The sequence below is a fragment of the Crocuta crocuta genome, unplaced genomic scaffold, assembly GCF_008692635.1.
Source record: "Crocuta crocuta isolate KB4526 unplaced genomic scaffold, BGI_CrCroc_1.0 scaffold36, whole genome shotgun sequence".
In the NCBI taxonomy this organism is placed as follows: Eukaryota; Metazoa; Chordata; class Mammalia; order Carnivora; family Hyaenidae; genus Crocuta; species Crocuta crocuta.
The window spans coordinates 15,528,590-15,549,673 of NW_027532203.1; the positions used below are offsets into that span (position 1 = coordinate 15,528,590).

General features: G+C 40.6%; 1 protein-coding gene across 1 annotated transcript in view; it reads left to right on the plus strand.

Moving 5' to 3' along the window:
• The window catches only part of ACAA2 (acetyl-CoA acyltransferase 2), a 37,808-nt gene extending 21,676 nt beyond the window's left edge, over nucleotides 1-16,132 (plus strand). The window contains exons 6-12 of the mRNA XM_077777646.1: nucleotides 3,103-3,219; nucleotides 4,550-4,697; nucleotides 6,891-7,066; nucleotides 7,602-7,731; nucleotides 11,996-12,066; nucleotides 14,314-14,468; nucleotides 15,719-16,132. Coding sequence (XP_077633772.1) covers nucleotides 3,103-3,219; nucleotides 4,550-4,697; nucleotides 6,891-7,066; nucleotides 7,602-7,731; nucleotides 11,996-12,066; nucleotides 14,314-14,468; nucleotides 15,719-15,803 — 882 coding nt within the window. The 3' untranslated portion in view covers nucleotides 15,804-16,132. The remainder of the gene's footprint in view (nucleotides 1-3,102; nucleotides 3,220-4,549; nucleotides 4,698-6,890; nucleotides 7,067-7,601; nucleotides 7,732-11,995; nucleotides 12,067-14,313; nucleotides 14,469-15,718) is intronic.
• The last annotated feature ends 4,952 nt before the right edge of the window (nucleotides 16,133-21,084 follow it).

A 21,084-nucleotide genomic window follows, 5' to 3' on the forward strand; every position in this document is an offset into this window, starting at 1 on the left:
GACATGATACTTTATGTAGCACACCTAAAAGATTCCAAAAAATTGCTAGAACTAATACATGAATTCAGCAAAATCACAGGATATGAAATCAATGTGCAGAAATTTGTTGCATTTATGTACAATAATGAAGCAGCAGAAAAAGAAACCATGGAATTGATCCCATTTGCAATTGTACCAAAAACAGGGATACCAAGGGATAAACCTAACTAAAGAGGTTAAAGGTCTGAAAACTATAGAACACTTATGAAAGAAATTGAAGAAGACACAAAGAAATGGAAAAGCATTCCATGCTCATGGATTGGAAGAATAAACATTGTTAAAGTATGTATACTACCCAAAGCAGTCTACACATTTATGCAATCCCTATTCATAATTCCACCAGCATTTTTTGCAAAGCTAGAACAAACAATCCTAAAATTTGTATGGAACCACAAAAGACCCCGAATGGCAAAAGCAGTCCTGAAAAACTCAAAGAAAACTGGAGATACCACAATTCCAGATTTCAAGCTATATTACAAAACTATAGTCATCAAGACAATATGATATTGGCACAAAAACAGACACATAGACCAATAGAATGGAATGGAATGGAAGACCCAGAAATGGCCCACAACTATATGGTCAACTAATCTAAACCAAAAAAAGAAAGAATATCCAATGGAAAAAAGACAGTCTCTTCAAGAATAGTGTTGTTGGTAAAATTCCACTTTTTTAACACCATATACAAAAATTCAAAATCGATGAAAGACCAAAATGTGAGACAGGAAACTACCAAAATCCTAGAGGAGAATGTAGGCCATAACCTCTTTGACCTCAGCTAAAGAAACTTCTTACTAAGATGTGTCACTGAAGCAAAGGAAACAAAAGCAAATGTGAACTATTGGGACTTCATCAAGATTAAAAGCTTCTGCACAGCAAAGGAAACAATCAACAAAACTAAAAGGCAGCCTATGGAATGGGAGAAGATATTTGCAAACAACATCTGATTAAAGTTTAGTATCCAAAATCTATAAAGAACTTGTCAAACTCAACACCCAAAAAACAAATAAGCCAGATAAGAAATGTGCAGGGGATACCTGGGTGGCTCAGTTAGTTAGGCTTCTGACTTGGGTCATGATCTCATAGTTCGTGGGATTGAGCCCTGAGTCGGGCTCTGTGCTGACTGTGTGGATCCAGTTTAGGATTCTCTCTCTCTCTCTCTCTCTCTCTCTCTAAGTAAATAAACTTAAAAAAGAAATTGGCAAAAGACACAAATAGACACTTTTCTAAATAAGACATCCAGATGGCATAATGATGCCATCCAGATGGCCATGTGAAAAGATGCTCATCACTCATCATCAGGGAAATACAAATCCAAACCACAAGGAGATACTCACATCTGTCAGAATGGCTAAAATTAATACCACAAGAAACAACAGATGTTGGTGAGGACATAGAGACAGGAGAACCCTCTTACACTAACAGTAGGAATGAAAACTGGTACAGCCACTCTGGAGAACAGTATGGAGGTTCCTCGAAAAAACTAAAAATAGAACTACTCCACAATCCAGCAATTTCACTATTAGGTATTTGCCCAAAGCATACAAAAATTCGAAAGGATACCTGCACCCCAATGTTTAGCAACAGGCAAACAATGGAGAGAGCCCAAATGTCCATCCACTAATGAGTGGATAAAGAAAATGTGGTATATATATATACATACATATATATATATATACACATACATATATATGTGTGTATAAATACACGATGGAATATTACTCAGCCATCAAAAATAATTAAATCTTGCCATTTGCAATGACATGGGTGGAGCTAGAATGTATTGAAATAAGTCAATCAGAGAAATACAAATACTGTATGATTTCACTCATATGAAATTTAGGAAACAAAACAGATAAATATGGAAAGTGGTAGAGGGAAGTGGGGAGGAGAGGAAACAAACCACAAGAGACTCTTAGTGAGAGGGTTGATGGAGGGAGGTGGGTAGAAGATGGACTAGATGGGGGATGGGTACTAGGAGGACACTTGTGATGAGCACTGGGTGTTGTACGTAAGTGACAAATCACTGAATTCTGCTCCTGAAGCCAATATTGCACTGTATGTTAACTAATTTAAATTTAAATTTAAAAAGAAGATAAATGTATTCATTTTTAAGAGATAGTTGGGTAATTGCATTTGTTCCCTTGAGCACAGGGAAAAGGGATACAGTGATATGCAATTTTATTTGTCCAGGTCTTCATATTTTTACAGGATGAAAGACACAGATAAATTGTAATGAATTAATTATTTTCAGGTTAATCTATTTCTATAATGATATAACTGAAACAGTGATCCTGATTTTCCTAGCAGTCACTATGAAAACTGGGCTCTGTGAAGGCTTATTATTTGCTGCTTTTCTAAGAAATGCAAATAGTGGACAGCAAGAAGAATGAAATGGGTTTCTTTTTATGAGCCCCCTCAGTTAACCCCTTCCTTGTAAATCTGTGGTCTGCTTCAGGCTCATCCATTAATATAAGGATAAATTCTACTTCTGTCTTTTAAAAAAATGTTTTTTAATGTTTATTTTTGAGAGAGAGGGGCAGACTGCAAGCAGGAGAGGGGCAGAGAGAGGAGAGACAGAATCTGAAGGAGGCTCCAGGCTCTGAGCTGTAAGCAAACAGCTCGAACCCACGAACTGTGAAATCGTGACCTGAGCTGAAGTCGGACACTTAATCGACTGAGCCACCCAGTCTCCCCTACTTTTGTCTTTTTAAAGGAATTGTTCTTTATCATCAGCTTACAATGTGTATTATGCCAGGCATTAATATCTCTGCTGATTTTCAAGATATATATTGAGTCGGAATTATCATTCCTTACCAACACAGAGGTAGAATTTGTCACTGTGCCCAGACAATTGAAGTCTGTTAGTTTTTCTTCCCCTTGTGTCTTAGGAAATAGATGCTTTAGCATTTGCTTTACAAGTTACTTTACAAGTATTTCCTTTTGAGGCACTGTAAACAAGGACATGTAACTCATCAGATGTACTAGTAGTTTACTGCTAAATACATACTCCTGCCACAACATAAGGTTTTTGGTTGTTGTTGCTCATTTGTTTTCACATAGGAAATTTGTGTGAAGGATGCTGAAGTTGTCTTGTGTGGAGGAACCGAAAGCATGAGCCAGGCTCCCTACTGTGTCAGAAACATGCGTTTTGGAACCAAGTTTGGATCAGATCTCAAGGTTGGAACCACTAACGTGTTTAAAAATTATTTGTCATGCTGTTATGCTAATAATTTTAGTAACACCATTTTGGGAGAGAGAAAATAAAGTTTGAAAGAATGTCATTAATAGGGGATTGACAAGATACGAATGATCTGAAATTTGTGAACTATTTCAAAAGCCCAGTTTGGTTTTTAGTTTTGACTTTTAACCAACATTTTAAAAAGCCCACATTAGACTTTTATCTCCACACACTGGTAGTAGAATTAACACTTGGAGAATGGAGGAAGGGAAGAGTCAGATCAAAAGATAGGTGGAGCTTGAATTAATTAATTTCTCTACTGAATAATTGGGAAACCCAGTAACTAAAACTTTACTGTGATTTATGGAAGTTATATTTCTGAAGCAATCTCCAACGAATAGATAACTTCTTCATCACAGGAAACCTTCTCTTTGTTGTTGTTTTTTTAAACATTCTCTTTGAATATAGATTATATTGTCCTAAATCAGTCAGACAAAAACTGATCTTCACATCTTTGAGAACTACGGCATAGGAATGACAGTGCTGGTAAAGTACTGGTAAAGAATATGCTGCCCCTCTCCTGTGACATTCTATATTGTTAGCATTTTCCAACAGTAATGAAGGATTTACACTACTCAACCCAGTTCTTCACCCGGTCGTTTTGAAAGTCGGAAGGAATAAGACGTAGAAGATATAAGGTAGTATTTTAGACACCAACTATATTTGAGAAAGCCTTTGGAAAGACAGGCCAGTGACTCAAAGGCGATGAGGTGGTCTAGAAGAAACCGGAGGCACACTTATCAGAGACCAACTAATTGGATAATAAGTAACAACTTTTTCTGTTCTCAAGAAACCTGTCCCAGGTTCACTTCAACCTCACACTAACTGGTAGATGGAGCTGTTCCTGTCACGAAGGCGCAGGGTGAAAAGGGCACAGACACACTCTTCCTACACAGCTCAGAGCAGTGCTTCACAAAGGTGGCCCCAGGGCAACACTGCATGAGAACTCAGTGTTCGGTTTCTTAACAAGATGTGGCCTTGAGGGTGCAATTTTTGACTATAGGTTGACTTCCTGTCTTCTCTCCCTGTACATTTAGCACTCTTTAGAGCCCCTTCGTTCAGAGAGAGGGGAAATGTGTGCATTTTATAATGACCGGGTGCTTTTTATAATGTCGCAGAACCAAAAATGAATAGTAGTAAATGCTATCATAAAATCTAATTTTACTTTCCTTTTCTTAGAACTATTATTTAAATGTAAAGATTTTATAGCAGATTACTTTCAAAAAATACGCTTTAACAGGTCATCTTATTATGAATTTCTTTTAATAGCTGGAAGATACTTTGTGGACAGGATTAACAGATCAGCATATCCAAATCCCCATGGCAATTACTGCCGAAAATCTTGCTGCGAAACACAATATAAGCAGAGAAGACTGTGACAAGTACGCCCTGCAGTCCCAGCAGAGGTGGAAAGCTGGTCAGTGAAATTGGATATTATAAATATCTATACGAAACTATGGGTGTGGGCGACATGGGTAAAGGGCGTCAAAGGTTATAAAATAAAAGAAGTCATAGAGTAAAGGTTGTCAAGTAAGTCATGGCCATGTAATGTACAGCATGGTGACCACAGTTAACGATGCTGTATTGCGTATTTGAAGTTGCCAAGAGAGTAGATCTTAAAAGTTCTCATCACAAGAAAAAAATCTTTGTAGCTGTGTATGGGGACAGATGTTAACTAGACTTATCACGGTGGTCATTTTGCCACCCTGTGTCTACAAACATTGAGTCATTCTGTTGTACACCTGAAACTAATACAATGTTACATGTCAGTTGTACCTCAATGTAAAAAAAAAAGAAGGGATTTTATTTTTTCATTTCAGATGATAACGGTCAAATATTTGTTTTAAATTACACCTTTAGATGGGGCGCCTGTGTGGCTCAGTCGGTTACGTGTCCGACTTCGGCTCAGGTCACCATCTCACGGTCTGTGAGTTCAAGACCCACGTCAGGCTCTGTGCTGAGAGCTCAGAGCCTGGAGCCCGCTTCGGGTTCTGTCTCCCTCTCTCTTTGCCCTTCCCCCACTCACCCTCTGTCTCTCAAAAATGGATCAATGTTAAAAAAAAAAAATTTTTTTTTAAATTACACCTTTTGAAAATCACATTTTTTCTTCATTCCTTTGTTTTTTAAATGGTTGGGTATTCTATTAATGACTGCAAAATTCACCAGAAGTTTCTCTTTTGAAAACCAATAGTATTAGTTAAAAAGTGGCATTGTTAACTGACCCTACCTAGACACTTGCAGTTTGTCCTGAGCTGGTTCTGTGGCCAGCAGAGCACTGCAGCTCTGACACACTGTGAGAGAGGGGGTTGTCCTCTGTGAGGCATATCGTATTCACAGGGAAGGGGTGGTAATGTATGGAAAGGACCCACTGGGTATCCTTTTGTGGCTTCCTCCCGTTCCTAACTGAGCATCACTGCCCCCGACTGGGGAGGACGTAGAACCAGTCCCCAGCCAGCCCCACAGTGTCCTTGGTATAATACTACCCACTGTCGGGCCAGTCCCAGGTGGGCACCACGACAGCGGTTTTTCATCAGGATCGTGGGTCGAAGAAGTCTGTTCGTCTCCTGAAAATTTTTTTTTAATTAAACTATTATAAACGAGCAGAAACTCTCATTTAGGGATGTTAAATACTTAGAATAGTGAGAATAAAGCCCATTGTAGCATTTCAGAGGGATGAGTGAGATGCAGCCGATGCCGGCCAACTCATTCTCTGCGGTTTTGAGCTACACATTTAGAGTGCGAGGGTGCTGGTTCAGAGGTCAGGATCAGCAGTTCTCTTTCTGTCTTGGCCACACACAAGTTATCTGACCTCTGTCATGTATTCACTGAGCATCTGTACAATGGAGATTAAAAATACTTGCCTTCCCTTTTTTCCCTAATAAAGTTTTGAAAACCAAATAAGGGAAGTGTTTTAGCTTGCTGGAAAGTGATTTCAAAATTAAGGTGGTACCACTCCGGGCTTGTCCTATTTCTGAAGCGTCAGATTACTGTAGTCCATTCGAGCTGGTGGAGGTGGAAGTAGGCACGCTGTTCTACTTGGAACATGTCAGTAGTAGCTCATATAGTTTCTTCAGGTTGCTTGTCATTAAATTTCAGTTATAGATGACGTGGTGACGTCACTATGACACATTGGTCACTTCCTGTAGAGACCACTTCTTTTTTCTTCCTGTGGTAAACACTTAACATAAGATCTACCCTCTTAACATATTTTTAAGTGTCCAATACATTATTGTTGTACAACTTGGTAACTTTTAAATTACTTCTTATCTCACCCAGAGAAGTTTAAATAAGACTTAAGTTTACTTAGTGCTATTCTGTCTGTAGCTAACAGCCTAGAACTGCTAATAGTCTAGCAGTACCTTATAAAAACATTGTAGTAAAAAAGATCAAACTTACAATTTAAAAAAGAAGCAGAATGCATTTGTATAGATTCATGGCAGTACATTAAATCCTCCAATAAGCAAGGTAAGTTGTACATGTAGTAAAGCCTTATTTTAAAGTAGGGCTGTGAGGAAAGGGTAGACCAGAAGGTACACTGAAGGATGTGTTTGATTTCATTTCTTATATCTTTTTTTTCCCCATTCTTATGGTGGTCACTCTCCTATTTCAGCTAATGATGCTGGCTACTTTAATAATGAGATGGCACCAATAGAGGTGAAGACTAAGAAGGGGAAACAGATGATGCAGATAGATGAACATGCTCGGCCCCAAACAACCCTGGAGCAGTTAAATAAGCTTCCTCCAGTATTTAAGAAGGAAGGAACCGTTACTGCAGGGAATGCATCGGTAGGTAGCACCTACCTTGACTCTTGAACTCTTCCTGTTGTGTTCAGTCCAAAGTAATCATGAGATATCTTTGAGATACTTTTCATACTAGTCTTTAATTATTTAGCTTAAATTAATAGTGTTCATAGGGGAGCCTGGGTGGCTCAGTCGGTTAATCATCTGACTCTTGGTTTCAACTCAGGTCATGATATCACAGTTTGACTTCAAGCCCCACATCAGGCTCCACACTGTCAGCTCGGAGCTGCTTGGAATTCTCTCTGCCCCTCCCCTGCTCTCTCTCTCAAAATAAATAAACTGTTTCTTGGATATAAGTGCCTCTTTGCCAGTTTCCTGTTTTCCTTTGGTGAGGTTGTATTCTGTGCCCTAGTCGGTTTCTGACCCCTCACCCCCAGCACTGCCAGGACTACTTACTATCTCCCAAGTTATGGTGCTGCTGCTTCTGTATTACCATAATCCTAACATTGCTCCATTAGTTCAGATCTTAATTAACTGGATCCTCTCGCCCTCTAATTAATCTTATGTTTTTGTTTCCCAGGGGGTATCCGATGGTGCCGGAGCTGTTATCATAGCTAGTGAAGATGCTGTTAAAAAACATAACTTCACACCACTCGCAAGAATTGTGGGCTATTTTGTGTCTGGATGTGATCCCTCTATCATGGGTATTGGTAAGTTTGCAGTAGAACAGACTGGTCTGTTAGGTTTCCAGAGACAACTCTTGTTTGGAGTTCAGATACCTGAAACAATAGTCAAATCAAGGTCACTTGTGGAGAAAAGGAGATTGGCAATCAGTCGTTTAAACAACTCATCTTCATGAAAAATGGTGCCAAGCACAACAGGAAAACCAAGACTGTACACACTCCTTGTGGGCGGTAATCATGTCTCATTGTTCATTTGAGAGATTTAAAACCCAGAATAGAACAGAGAAGGATTACAAGGTGGTGACAAGATGAGAGAACACGCGATGGGGGAGGGATCCTGGGGCGAAACAGAGATTCCTGAATGCTGGGTGTTCTGCACACGGTCGCTGGTGTATCTCACTTCCTCTTCCCACAGCCCCTTTGTGAATGAGAAAATGGAGGCTCAGGGAGGTTGTCTTATAAAGTTCCAGACCAGTAGGTGATGGAGCCTGGGTGGGAAAAGGGCCTCTCTCATTCCAGTGCTCTTCTCGCCATGTTGCCTCGGGAAGTCAAAGTCCTGTCCACCTGGCTCAGCTGGGCCTTAATAGGAAAATGCAGAATTACAGTGTATCTCACTCGGGAAAGATTAGCAGGAGAACCGCCTAGAAATGTGTATAGTTGACCCTTGAACAATGCGGGGTTAGGGGCCCCCGCCATCATACAGTCGAAATTCAAGTGTAACTTTCAATTCCCCCAAGACTTAACTACAATAGCCTGCTGTTGCCCAGAAGCGTTACCAATAACATAAACTATTAATGCGTATTTTGTATGTTAGGTGTAGTACATACTGTACTCTTAGGATAAACTAGAGAAAACGAAATGTTACTGAGAAAATACATTTATAGTACTAGACTATGTTATCAAAAAGATCTGCCTGTAAGTGGATCTTACACAGTTCAAACTTGTGTTGTTCAAGGGCCAACTGTATACTCTTTCTTGGCTTGAAAAATATGAATTAGAAGAACAAAAAGCTTTTCACTGGATGCACTCCAGGAACTGCAGATGATGCTGAATTATACTGGTTCGTGTCATCCTCAGAACTGATGAGGGGCCTCACTGACAAGACTGTTCATGCCCAGAGGCTTTGACGTATCCCACCTGTACCCTCATATCCCAAAGAAAAGCCTACACTATGGCTACATTCAGATTCTTGATAGGTCCAGAGATTTTTCTATGAGCTTAGTTAGGCCTTTTCCAACTAATTAACTGGTTTTTTAATTAGGTCCCAAGCTAGAAGGAGTATGACCTGTTGCTGACCTGCATTCTCAGAGATCCTTCAGTGTAAACCTCAAAGGTTCTACTTGAGTAATTCCATTATGCTAATTTGGGACTAATTTAATACCCGGCCACATTTGCTGCCAAGTCCTTCAGAGAAGATTTATCTCTACAGAATTCCTAAAAAAGAAAGCTGGCATGTCCATACTTTGTCAGGTTTCAGTGGGTTTCAGATTACTTTAACTAAAACTTTAAGCTATGTAAATATCTGATAAAAGTCAGTTTTTTGCCTGGTGCCTGGGTGGCTCAGTCGGTTAGGCTTCTGACTCTTGGTTTCAGCTCAGGTCATGATCTCACAATTTCATGAGTTTGAGCACCGCATCCGGCTCTGCCCTCGCAGCACGGAGCTTGCTTGGGATTCTCTCTGCCCCTTCGCTGCTTGCGCTGTCTCTGTCTCTCTCAAATAAATAAACTTTTTTTAAAAAGTCCATTTTTTGTATGTTACAGGCTTAAAAGCTTATTAGCTTTCAGCTACTTGCTATTAATAAAACATCAGCTTTTGTCTTAGAGATGGAAAGTAGCTTAAAAAATTAAACATCTGTATACTGGTATGGCATTTATCATTTCAGTGTCTAGAACAGTGGTTCCCAACCCCAAGTGATCATCAAAATCTACCCATAATCCTGCGTCTTTCAGTAGTTCCAGGGTGGAGCCTGGGAGTGTGGGGTTTTTTTTTTTAAGTGTGTCTGTAGATGGCTTTGATGATCAATCACATTTATCTGATATAGATAATTAGTTATTTTGTAGTTCTTTTTCAGTTTAACCTCAATTTTTACTAGGTTCTGTTATATTAACATAGGCAGTGAGCAAAGAAAATGTAGTTTTCCTTCCTTCTCTTCCAGGTTCTGGATGTTGGCCTGTAGTACAACGAATATCATTGTGGAAGGCTTGATTTTTCCCCCACTCAGGGCTTGAACAGAGCCATATATCCCAAATGCCCCATAGTGTCAAATGTCCCTTCACCTAGACAGCTGTCTATTGGTTGTTGTATGAGATTAAACAAGTTAACTACATGAAATGCACCAGACGAACAAGCAAGAGAGAGTGGTTATTGAGTGGTGGGGATTTGCTCATCAATCCAGTTTCTAAGAGTAGTTTCCTTGGTTATGCAGTTCTCCAACATCAATCAATCCTTAGCCCTGTAGAGTAGCTACTAACCTTGAAAAAGGGGGAAAGCCAGGACGTGGAGGAAACAGTAATGTCTCCAAGGAAGGACACATATGGAAAGACAGTGCTCCCTGGAACTTGCCGGTGATGGCAGGTGAAGCTTGGAACCTCTTTAGCTGTAGCAGCTCTGACTTTATCTTTTATTGGGCTTTATTCATAGAAAGGATTACAGTGGTTAGAAAGAAAAGGGTTAAAAGCCAGAGCACTTCTGATGAGAAGCTTATAGCCCAAAAAATGTGCCCAAAGTTACATAGCTATTAGGTAGGACTAGAAATTAGTGGTAGGACTAGAAATGAGCTCTCCTTTGCCCAATGAGAATACAATAACTTCCCGAGTTCCAGTAAATAATAGTGTTATGGGAACATCCTTTAAAACTCAAGTTGTGGCCCAGGATATTGTCATGATTCTAGGTTAATGAGAACACGTTGAGTCATGCTTACTATGGATATGAGGACAAGAAGTGCATAGGGTGGTAGGTGTTACATCTTCAGCTTTTAGTTCTGTGTGCCTTTCACAGGATACTTCACCCCTGACCATGCTGGGAAACTGATGCTCTCCTTGACTCTCCATCCTGTTTTTGTGCTTTAGAGACACAAAAAGAATCTGGAACTGGGTTCTGTGCGAAAGCGTAAAACTTGTTCTTCAAATTGAAAAGCACTAACCGGCGGCCCTTAACCAATAAGCAGACTTGTCCAGAGAACATTTTAACTAGGTGACAAAACACATTACATTGTATTTAGGTTGCACTATGCTTTTCTTGTAAAGACTGATTTCCCATTTTTCCTCAGGCATATTCATGAAACTTGTTGCAGGATATTTGACTACTTGAATGAATCAGAACCTACCACATATTTTTTTTTTAGATACTAATGGCAATTTCATTCTCTATGAACAGATAAAGAAGTAGATAATCTTCTTTAGCCAGATTTTTTTTACCTTTTGGGAAAAAATGTCAATATACCTAAAAATTATGAGCAGCATTAAACTGTCATTGGTGATCATCAGTAATCTGGGAGCTGAACTTTTGGGGTTTTGTTTTGTTTAAATTCTCTGCCTACGGGGTCATCAGTTGGTTAAGCATCCGACTTCGGCTGAGATCATGATCTTGGCGTCTGTGGGTTCGAGCCCCACATTGGGCTCTGTGCTGACAGCTAGCTCAGAGCCTGGAGCCTGCTTAGGATTCTGGGCCTCCCTCTCTCTCTGTCCCTCCCCCACTCATGCTCTGTCTCTTTCTGTCTCAAAAATAAATAAACATTGAAAAAATTCTCTGCCTGCTGTTGGCATTATAACACCTCTTTGCTTCAGATACCTTTTCTGTAAAGTGCCTCATGGCTTTCTGTCTTGCTGTGCCTGTGTGGAGACGCTACTGCTGCTTCTTGCTTTTTTTCCAGATGGGCCTGCAGATTCAGAGAGTAGCCATGATCACTTCTGTACTAGGAATACATGTGATTTGTATCCAGGAGAGCACTCGGTCTGCCCGGCCATGTGGTATGAAGCATGATCTGCAATTGACTGCAAAACCGCAGCCAGGACTCCTTTAGCTTTCTGAACGCTTAATAAAGCTGTTTATGGTAGAACTCCTCATGTGAGCCTCCCACATACAATTGGACTGCATTACCAGCTTTTCCCTCGGGTTCTCTTTTCTGTTTTTTTATTGTCACATCATTGAATAAAGTGCTAGGAAGGTAGTAAGAACTGTGGCTACTAATAACTGTCACATTATTTCTTCCTGAATTTCCTGTTTAGTAAAGAAGAAGAAATTTGATACTTAAGTAAATATAAGATGAAATCGATTTTTGTGCTTATATAGGCCCTGTCCCTGCTATCAATGGGGCATTGAAGAAAACAGGACGGAGTCTTAAGGACATGGATTTGGTTGAGGTAAGTGTTACGCTTTTTTTTACATGAGTAAACCATCAACTTCTACAGCATAAATGACTTTATTTGGTGTTTTATAGCTCTTTTATCTTAGTGCTATTAGCCTTTCCAAATGATGTGCATCTAAATAAGTATTACTTTTCATTACATGCTTTGAGTTGGTACTTTCTCTACCTGATTAAAGTGCTACATGTATATTTGAATAATTAAAACAGCCTGATTTTTTTCCTACTAAAATATGAATTCCTAGAAAATTCTTAGGCCCTTATAAGACTACTGCATTTTAGATTATTAATATGTTTATTGAATTCAATTGAATATTATAATAAGGTGGGTAAGAAATCAATAACTTAAACCTTCTTTTACAGATTAAAATGAAAAAATACAAGCAAAAGAATTGACATAATAGAAATCAGTATCTCATGCCAAATCTAGAAGTTTCTTGCCCTCTCCCCTAGTTAAAACTCCCCCTTCCCCAAATTTATCTTTTACACCATAGTTGTGGCTAGATTTGGATGTCATATTTTTTTGCATAGAAAAGTTAAGTTTATTGGTATGGTGATTTTTTTTTAATGTTAGGTTAGAGCAAAGGCATCTTAAGTATGTAGCATAATTAAAAGTAGGAGTGGAAAAGAAAATACTTCAAGCTGGGTCATATACATTTTACATTTGGGGAGTATTTGAAAATTTTAGGTAATTAAACATATGCTGCTTGACATTGAGAGATAACTAATATAACAAAGGAAACTAATCTATTTTTTTTAGTAAAAAAAAATTTTTTAACTATTTATTTTTAAGACACAGAGAGAGAGAAAGAGAGAGAGAGCACAAGCAGGGGAGAGCAGAAAGGGAAGGAGACAAAATCCAAAGCAGGCTCCAGGCTCTGAGCTGTTAGCACAGAGCCTGACGTGGGGCTCGAACCCACAAACTGTAACATCATGACCTGAGCTGAAGTCAGACGCTTAACCAAGTGAGCCACCCAGGTGCCCCAGAAACTTCTCTTTTTAAATTGGTGAAGAAGGGGCACACTCTGGCACAGGTGTGGTCTCCTGCATGGGCATCTCTCATGCAGCAAACCATGGTTTTAGGCAAACATCTTATCCTTAAATCTCTTCTTCTATTAGAGCCTCAAGGGGGCTAATTAATGACCGTATTTGTATTAGCAAATAATGTCATTGATTTTCTGACTTTAGATTTCACACTTAATTAATTCTGTTTAAATTTGTCCGCTCTGCAAAGCTGTTCATAATCATTTATAGATGTATATGTACTCAAAGACATAGCACTCAATATCTTGATATGATTGTCTTTGGGACTTGTAATGATCATGTAGTAGTGTTTCCTCAGTTCAAAAACCTAGTTTCACGACGTATTCCGGTCTCTTAGTACTGCCGTAAGCATCCCGATATAAAATGAAAAAATATTGTGGGATCAAAGGACAAACAAAGCACCATCTTGGGAAAAAAGAAAATATGGTAGGAAAGAACACAGCTGGATTTTGATCTCGACTCTGTAAAAGTTACATCTCTTAAAATCTGTTTTCCTACTGCTACAATTTTCTAGCTAAGATCATATGAAAATATAGTACCATGAACTTGAAGAAAGGTAATCCTCATAGCCAACCTTGTCAAGTAAATACAATATGATACTTTTCAGATCTGCCCACTGTCAGCATAGTAACCATTCTGTGTGTCTGGCTCTGAAGGCTTATCCTTTGTTGTGTGTCAGTTTCTTCCAGGAAGTATGGCAAGGAGTACGCAGTAATAATACTAATAGCAACCATCTATTGAATAGCTGGTATATGTCAGGTGCTACACTAGACACTTAACCCATGATTTCACTTAATCTTGACAGTAACTCTTAGGATGTACTACAGTTACATTTTACTGTTGAGGGAATCTCAGTGTCAAGAGCTTAAAGAACATGCACTCAGCCAAGATTGGAGCCGTCCCTCTGGGTCCAGAAACTGGACCATCTCCTGCTGCCTCTAGTACGTATCTGTTTATAACATTACTGAAAATTTTTCTCCAAGGGATGCAGTGGACTTAAAGGTTAAGTTAGTAAATATACCCGTTTTCAAACCTGATGTCTTTACAAAGAGTGGTTGAAGATAAACTAAAATAACACTGCAAGGTAGTTTACATAGAAAAAAAAGAAAGAGCAAAATTAGCCATCAGTAGGCCTGGAGAATTTTCGGTTGAAAAGCAACTTATGAATAAGGATGTTTACCAGTGTTTTGATTATCTTTAGGTGAATGAAGCTTTTGCTCCTCAGTACTTAGCAGTTCAGAAGAGTTTGGACCTTGACCCAAGTAAAACCAATGTGAATGGCGGAGCCATTGCTTTGGGTCACCCACTGGGAGGTTCTGGAACGAGAATTATGGCGCACCTGGTTCACGAATTAAGGTATTTGCTAGATAAAATGCAACAATTTATATTTGCCATCTTTGGTAAAATGCATAGATTTAGGTTTCCCCAGAGCAGTCTAACATTTTTCATCCTTCCTTATATCCCCCTGTACTGCTTCTCACCAGAAATAAGTTATCCCCCTTTTGGCTGAGATTAGAAACAACTCAGTTGACTTTTTAGTGGCCCTGCACTTGAATATGCGTGCTTCCTCATGTTTGCCGTGGGCTCGGTGTAGTCCCTCAGCGCGTGCCCCCTCCTGGCGCTGCCCCCCCCAACCTGACGCTGGGACACAGCAGTCGGCGCTCACGAGGCCACGGGCTTCATGGCGCTTGCACTCTAGTGCCCATGACAAGAGTGAGATAAAACTACTTAGGAAACCAAACAACATATTGGGAGGGTTCCCATCTAGATGCTGTCATTTAAGAAGCTGAAGCAAACTGCTGGTTTGGGTCTGAGCCAAGTGTTTCCGTCCCTGTTGCCAGGGTTCCAGGAGGAGCCCTCTGTGTGGAGGGCTTTCAGTCCTAAGAGACGAGCTCTTCCTCCGGTGCTGTGTGTTTTGGACCATTTCTCTCTGTTAGGAACATTGCAAACAAGACCACATATGTCAGCCAAATACAATCACTCTGTTACCTTAACCTAAGGTTAACCTAAGGTTAAGGTAAACGGGACTCATTTCACTTAATAAGTAATTCATTGAATTGAAGTGAGCAACATGCACCACAGAGTCCCTAGGTGGCTTTCTCAGGGTCGTTCTGTTAGGTTGAGGAATGGGAACAGATTGTGGTCCAAAGGAGTGTAATTTTTATGAAAGGGACATGAACTGCTTCTAAATGATCTGCCCCTTCACACGGACAAACTTCACTAATTGCACTTGCTCTAAGGTGCCATAAAAATCCGAAACCACAAAAATCAAAGAGGCTGACTGCTCACTCCTCCCTCAGCTTCCGATCCGTCTCCACGGCCTCCTGTCTCTCTCCCTTTGCAGGGCACACCTCAGCTTCTCTGTTTGCTTCTCGGCCTCCCTCTTCCGCATTACCACTTTCTTCTCATACAAGTATTCTGCTTTCTAAATTCTTTCTCCTCTTGCGACTCTACACCAAAATTGAGGATTGGGGAAAAGATTGACATGAGCTGAGTGAGAATGAATAACGTAGATGTGACCATTATGAATTCTATTTAATTAATTTTCAAATTACCTCTGTTCGTTTTTTATTCGAGTGGATTTCTACCACTGCTTTCTCTCGTAGGCGTCGGGGTGGAAAATATGCTGTGGGATCCGCTTGTATCGGAGGTGGCCAGGGCATTGCGGTTATCATCGAGAGCACGGCCTGAGAGGCTGGGAGCCCACCGAGACCCGCTCGCACTTCGCGGGGCCAGGGCCCCAGGGGGCCAGGTGACCTTCAGAGCAGCTGCAAGACCATACATGCCCTCTACTGAAAGTGACAGAGCTTGATTAAGGGATAGTGAGGCAAAGACGTGTCTCTTGTAAGGGCCCACGCCAGAGTAAATAAGTTCTCAGATTTGCACCAGATGAGATCTATCTCTGAGCAAAAATCCAACTACAGAGGCCTTAAAAGAATTTGTATAATGCCAAATAATCGCCACTTATGCCTTATAGAATACGATTGCAAGAAAATTGAATAAATACTGCTTTAACTTCAGCTAATCCTTTCCTGTTATCTCTTGGATTTTTAAAAGTTTTTAATTGAGGTAAAATACACGTAAGATAAAATTTACCGTCGACTGCATTTAAGTGTCATTAAATACATTAACGTTGTTGTGCAGGCACCGGTAGTATCGGTCTCCAGAACTCTCTGCATCTCACAGAGCTGAGACTCTGAGTCCCCCGTGCCCTCCCTGCAGCCCCCTGCGAACACCATTCCACAGTCTGCCTCTAAACATCCGACTACCCAAGGCCTCACACAAATAGAATTATACAGGGCTTGTCCTTTTGTGACTGGCTTATTTCACCAGCAGAATGTCCTCTGTGTCGTAGCTCGTGTCAGACTTTGCTTCTTTTTTAAGACTGAAGAACAGGGGCACCTGGGTGGCTCAGTCGTTTGAGCGATTGACTTCGGCTCAGGTCATGATCTCGCGGTTCGTGGGTTCGAGCCCTGCGTCGGGCTCTGTGCTGACAGCTCAGAGCCTGGATCCTGCTTCAGATTCTGTGTCTCCGTCTCTCTCTGCCCCTCCCCTACTCTTGCTGTCTCTGTCTCTCACAAATAAAACATTTTAAAAAGAGACTGAAGAATATTCCATTGTGTATAGAGCATATTTGTTTACCTTTCCATCCATCTGTGGACACGTGCGTTGCTACGGCCTCTTGGCTTTTGTGAGTGATGCTGGCCCTGTTGTGGGTTTGTCGGGGTGCGCACCCAGAAGTGGAATTGCTGGATCACATGGTAACTCTGTTTTCAACATTCCTAGGAATTGCCAACCGTTTTCCACAATGGCTGCCCTGTTTTATGCTCTCACCAACCGTGTGCAAGGTGTTGTGCATGCTCTTGTAGGCATCGGGGTGGAAAATATGCTGCTATATCAGCCTCCATCGGATACTCCACATCCTTACTGATGCTTGCTATTTTCTGTTTGTTTTGTTTTGTTTTTCCTGACTCTGTTTTATTTATTTATTTCGGTGATTTATTTATTTTTTGAATTTATATCCAAGTTAGATAGCATATCATGCATCATAGCATTTCAGGAGTAGATTCCTTGATGCCCCTGACCCATTTAGCCCATCCCCCCTCCCACCACCCCTCCAGTAACCCTCTGTTTGTTCTCCATATTTAAGAGTCTCTTATGTTTTGTCCCCCTCCCTGTTTTTATACTATTTTTGCTTCCCTTATGTTCATCTGCTTTGTATCTTAAAGGCCTCGTGTGAGTGAAGTCATATGATATTTGTCTTTCTCTAATTGCGCTTAGCATGATACCCTCTAGTTCCATCCACGTAGTTGCAAATGGCAAGATTTCATTCTTTTTGATTGCCGAGTAATACTCCATTGTGTATATATACCATACCTTCTTTATCCATTTATCCGTTGACGGACATTTGGGCTCTTTCCATACTTTGGCTATTGTTAATAGCGCTGCTGTAAACATTGGGGTACATGTGCCCCTTTGAGACAGCACACCTGTATCCCGTGGATAAATACATGGTAGTGCAATTGCTGGGTCATAGGGTAGTTCTATTTTTAATTTTTTGAGGAACCTCCATACTGTTTTCCGGGACAGCTGTACCAGTTTGCCTTCCCACCAGCAGTGCAGAAGTGTTCCTCTTTCTCCGCATCCTCGCCAACATCTGTTGTTGCCTGAGTTGTTAACGTTAGCCGTTCTCACAGGTGTGAGGTGGTATCTCATGGTGGTTTTGATATGTATCTCCCTGATGATGAGTGACGTTGAGCATTTTTTCATGTGTTGGTTGGCCATCTGGATGTCTTCTTTGGAGAAGTATCTACTCATGTCTTTTATACATTTCTTCACTGGATTATTTGTTTCTTGGGTGTTGAGTTTGGCAAGTTCTTTATAGATTTTGGATACTAATCCATTATCTGATATGTCATTTGCAAGTATCTTCTCCCATTCTGTCAGTTGCCTTTTAGATTTACTGATTGTTTCCTTTGCTGTGCAGAAGCTTTTTATTTTGATGAGGTTCCATAGTTCATTTTTACTTTTGTTTCCCTTGCCTCTGGAGACGTGTTGAGTAAGAAGTTGCTGTGCTCGAGGTCAAAGAGGTTTTTGCCTGCTTTCTCCTCGAAGATTTTGATGGCTTCCTGTCTTACATTTAGGTCTTTCATCCATTTTGAGTTTATTTTTGTGTATGGTGTCAGAAAGTGGTCCAGGTTCATTTTTCTACATGTCACTGTCCAGTTTTTCCAGCACCATTTGCTGAAGGGACCGTGTTTATTCCATTGGATATTCTTTCCTACTCTGTCAAGGATTAGTTGGCCATACATTAGTGGGTCCATTTCTGGGTTGATCTGGATATCTGAGTTTATGCCAATGCCATACTATTTTGATATCACAGCTTTGTATTACAGCTTGAAGTCCGGGATTGTGATACCTCCAGCTTTGGTTTTCTTTTTCAAGATTGCTTTGGCTATTCAGGGTCTTTTCTGGTTCCATACAAATTTTAGGGTTGTTTGGTCCAGCTCTGTGAAGAATGCTGGTGTTATTTTGATAGAGATTGCTGTTTATTTTTTATGATAGCCATCCTAATGAGCGTGAGATGGTACCTCACTGTGGGTTTGAGTTGCATTTCCTTAATTCTTAGTGATGTTAAGCATCTTTTCCTGTGCTTATTGGATGTTCATATCCCTTTTTTTGGAGAAAGGTCTATTTTAAGTCCTTTTCCCATTGGTTAAATTGGTTATTTTTTGTTGTAGTTGAATGGTATTATTTTATGAAGTTTTGAAAACCAGTTTAACTTGTATTAAGTGATGTTCATAATTCGTTTTGAGATAAATATCCAAGAAGCAAATTCCTGAACTTAGTCCTGATATTAATGAATGGTATACTAAATTGTTTTTCCTTTGAACAAAGACAGTGCTGATTATGTATTTTAAGTCTTCAAACACATTTGAGTGGGAACATACCTTCTTTTTTGTTGTTTTAAATTTTTAATGTTTATTTCTTTTTGAAAGAGAGAGAAAAAGCATGAGTGGAGTAAGGGCAGAGAGAGAGGGAGACAGAGAATCTGAAGCAGGCTCCAGGCTCCAACGCGAGCCTTGAACCCATGAACTGCGAGATCATGATCTTAACCGACTGAACCATTGAGGTACCCCTGAGTGGGAACATACCTTCTTAAGGAAGATTTATGTTCATTTTAAGAATGATTTTTTTTTTAATGTTTATTTATTTGGGAGAGAGAGAGCACACAGCATGGGAGGGGCAGAGAGAGAGAATCCTAAGTGGGGCTTACACATATTTAAATATAAAAATGTTCAGCTTTCCGTATTCTGCTGCGATTATATATGAACCACTATTGAGGATCAGGGAGATTAGGAAGGTGAGATCAATGGGAACAAGTGATACACATGTGACCGTTATTAATTCTGTACTGCGTAAGCTCCTTGTAAACACAGGGACATCTTCAGTATCCTTCACAGATAAGCCTTCTCTCTCTGGCCCCAGCGCCTCAGGCCTGGATGACAGCGGCCTCACTGCCCTCCCATGCTGCTTCCAGGCCAATTTTCTTCCCCCTTTTGCAGAACCCTGTACTATTTTGTGGTTCATGCCACTCAGTGTTACTACGCTACCACTTACCTTTATGTCCACTTCCTGGCTTCCTGCTTGGGTGCTGTCCTCCAGAGAGTCTGATCGCTGCCTCCATCAACTTTTTGTTGTTTTTTGGGTTTTTTTTTTTAATCATCAGATCATGTCTTGGTTCTCAGAAGCTTTAGCATCCAGTTGATCAAGGGCCTCTCTGTTCCGTGACCAAAGAAATACCAATGACTTTTTCTTCATTCTGTATCAGACATCGGTTCCCTTGGTCATGTCAGCAGGGGTTGTCACTGAGAAATAGTTGCAAAGAGGCTTCTCCTAGTGAATCTCCCAGCACATGCCTTGGTAAAGTTTTACCACCTTTTCCCATAAAGTTTTGGCATAGTTTTATTTGGATATAAAAAGAACAAGATCTTTTTTTCTATTTTATTTTCTACTGGCTGTTAATAATGAACAGGGTTTGAGTATTATGCATCTAGGCTGCTTGCTGAACCCTTGTATCAGCTCTGGTCATGGAGACGACCTTATTTATCTGTACTGTCTTTTTACACCAGGCTGGGACCTCTGATGCAATGTTGGGAAGGGAAAATAAAGCCAAATCCTTGGTTCACCATTGAGCATCCATGATCCTTATGATAGGTGTGGGATAGGTGCAATTTACCAAACAAAGGAAGTTTCCGTCTATCCCCAGTGTTACTAAGAATTGTATGAATCATTCGCTGATCCTCCAAAGCACTCTAACTCGGTGTTGCCTCCACCACTTAACAGATCCCTCTAACATCACCAGCCACCTTCATGTTGCCGAATCTACCAGAAACCTTTCTGCCTTCATCTTACTTGATTTCTCCAAAACATGACACAGTGCCCCTCCTTTTGGTCTTTTGCATCTGTTCCTCCAATAACTCTCTGCTTGTCAGTTTCTTGGGATCGGTCCTCGGGTGTGTGTCTTCTGCCCTGCGTGATTTCATCCCTGGTCCTGGGAACCATCACATTTCCATCCCAACACTGGTCTCTCCTCCAGCGTCAGATTCTATCTAGCTGCCCTCTAGACCTTTCTCTTGGGCACCTCCCTCTTACACACAGCCCACTCAGTAACTTCACCCAACCAACCCTTCTTAGTCCTTCCTTTCATGATTCCAATAGCTCAAGTCAGAGGCCTCTCCCTCACCCCTTCTATCCTGTTCATCAGCAAGTTTTATCATTTCCTTCAGAATAGATCTCGATCCACCCACTTCTCTCCACCTCCACCACTTTAGTCCAAGCTAACAGAATCTCTTGCCTGGATAACCATAAGCCTACCTCCAGTCTTGGCCCCCTTCATTCTCCAAGAAGCTTCCAGAGGCATCTTTTTAAAATACAAGTTACAGGGGCACCTGGGTGGCTCAGTCAGTTA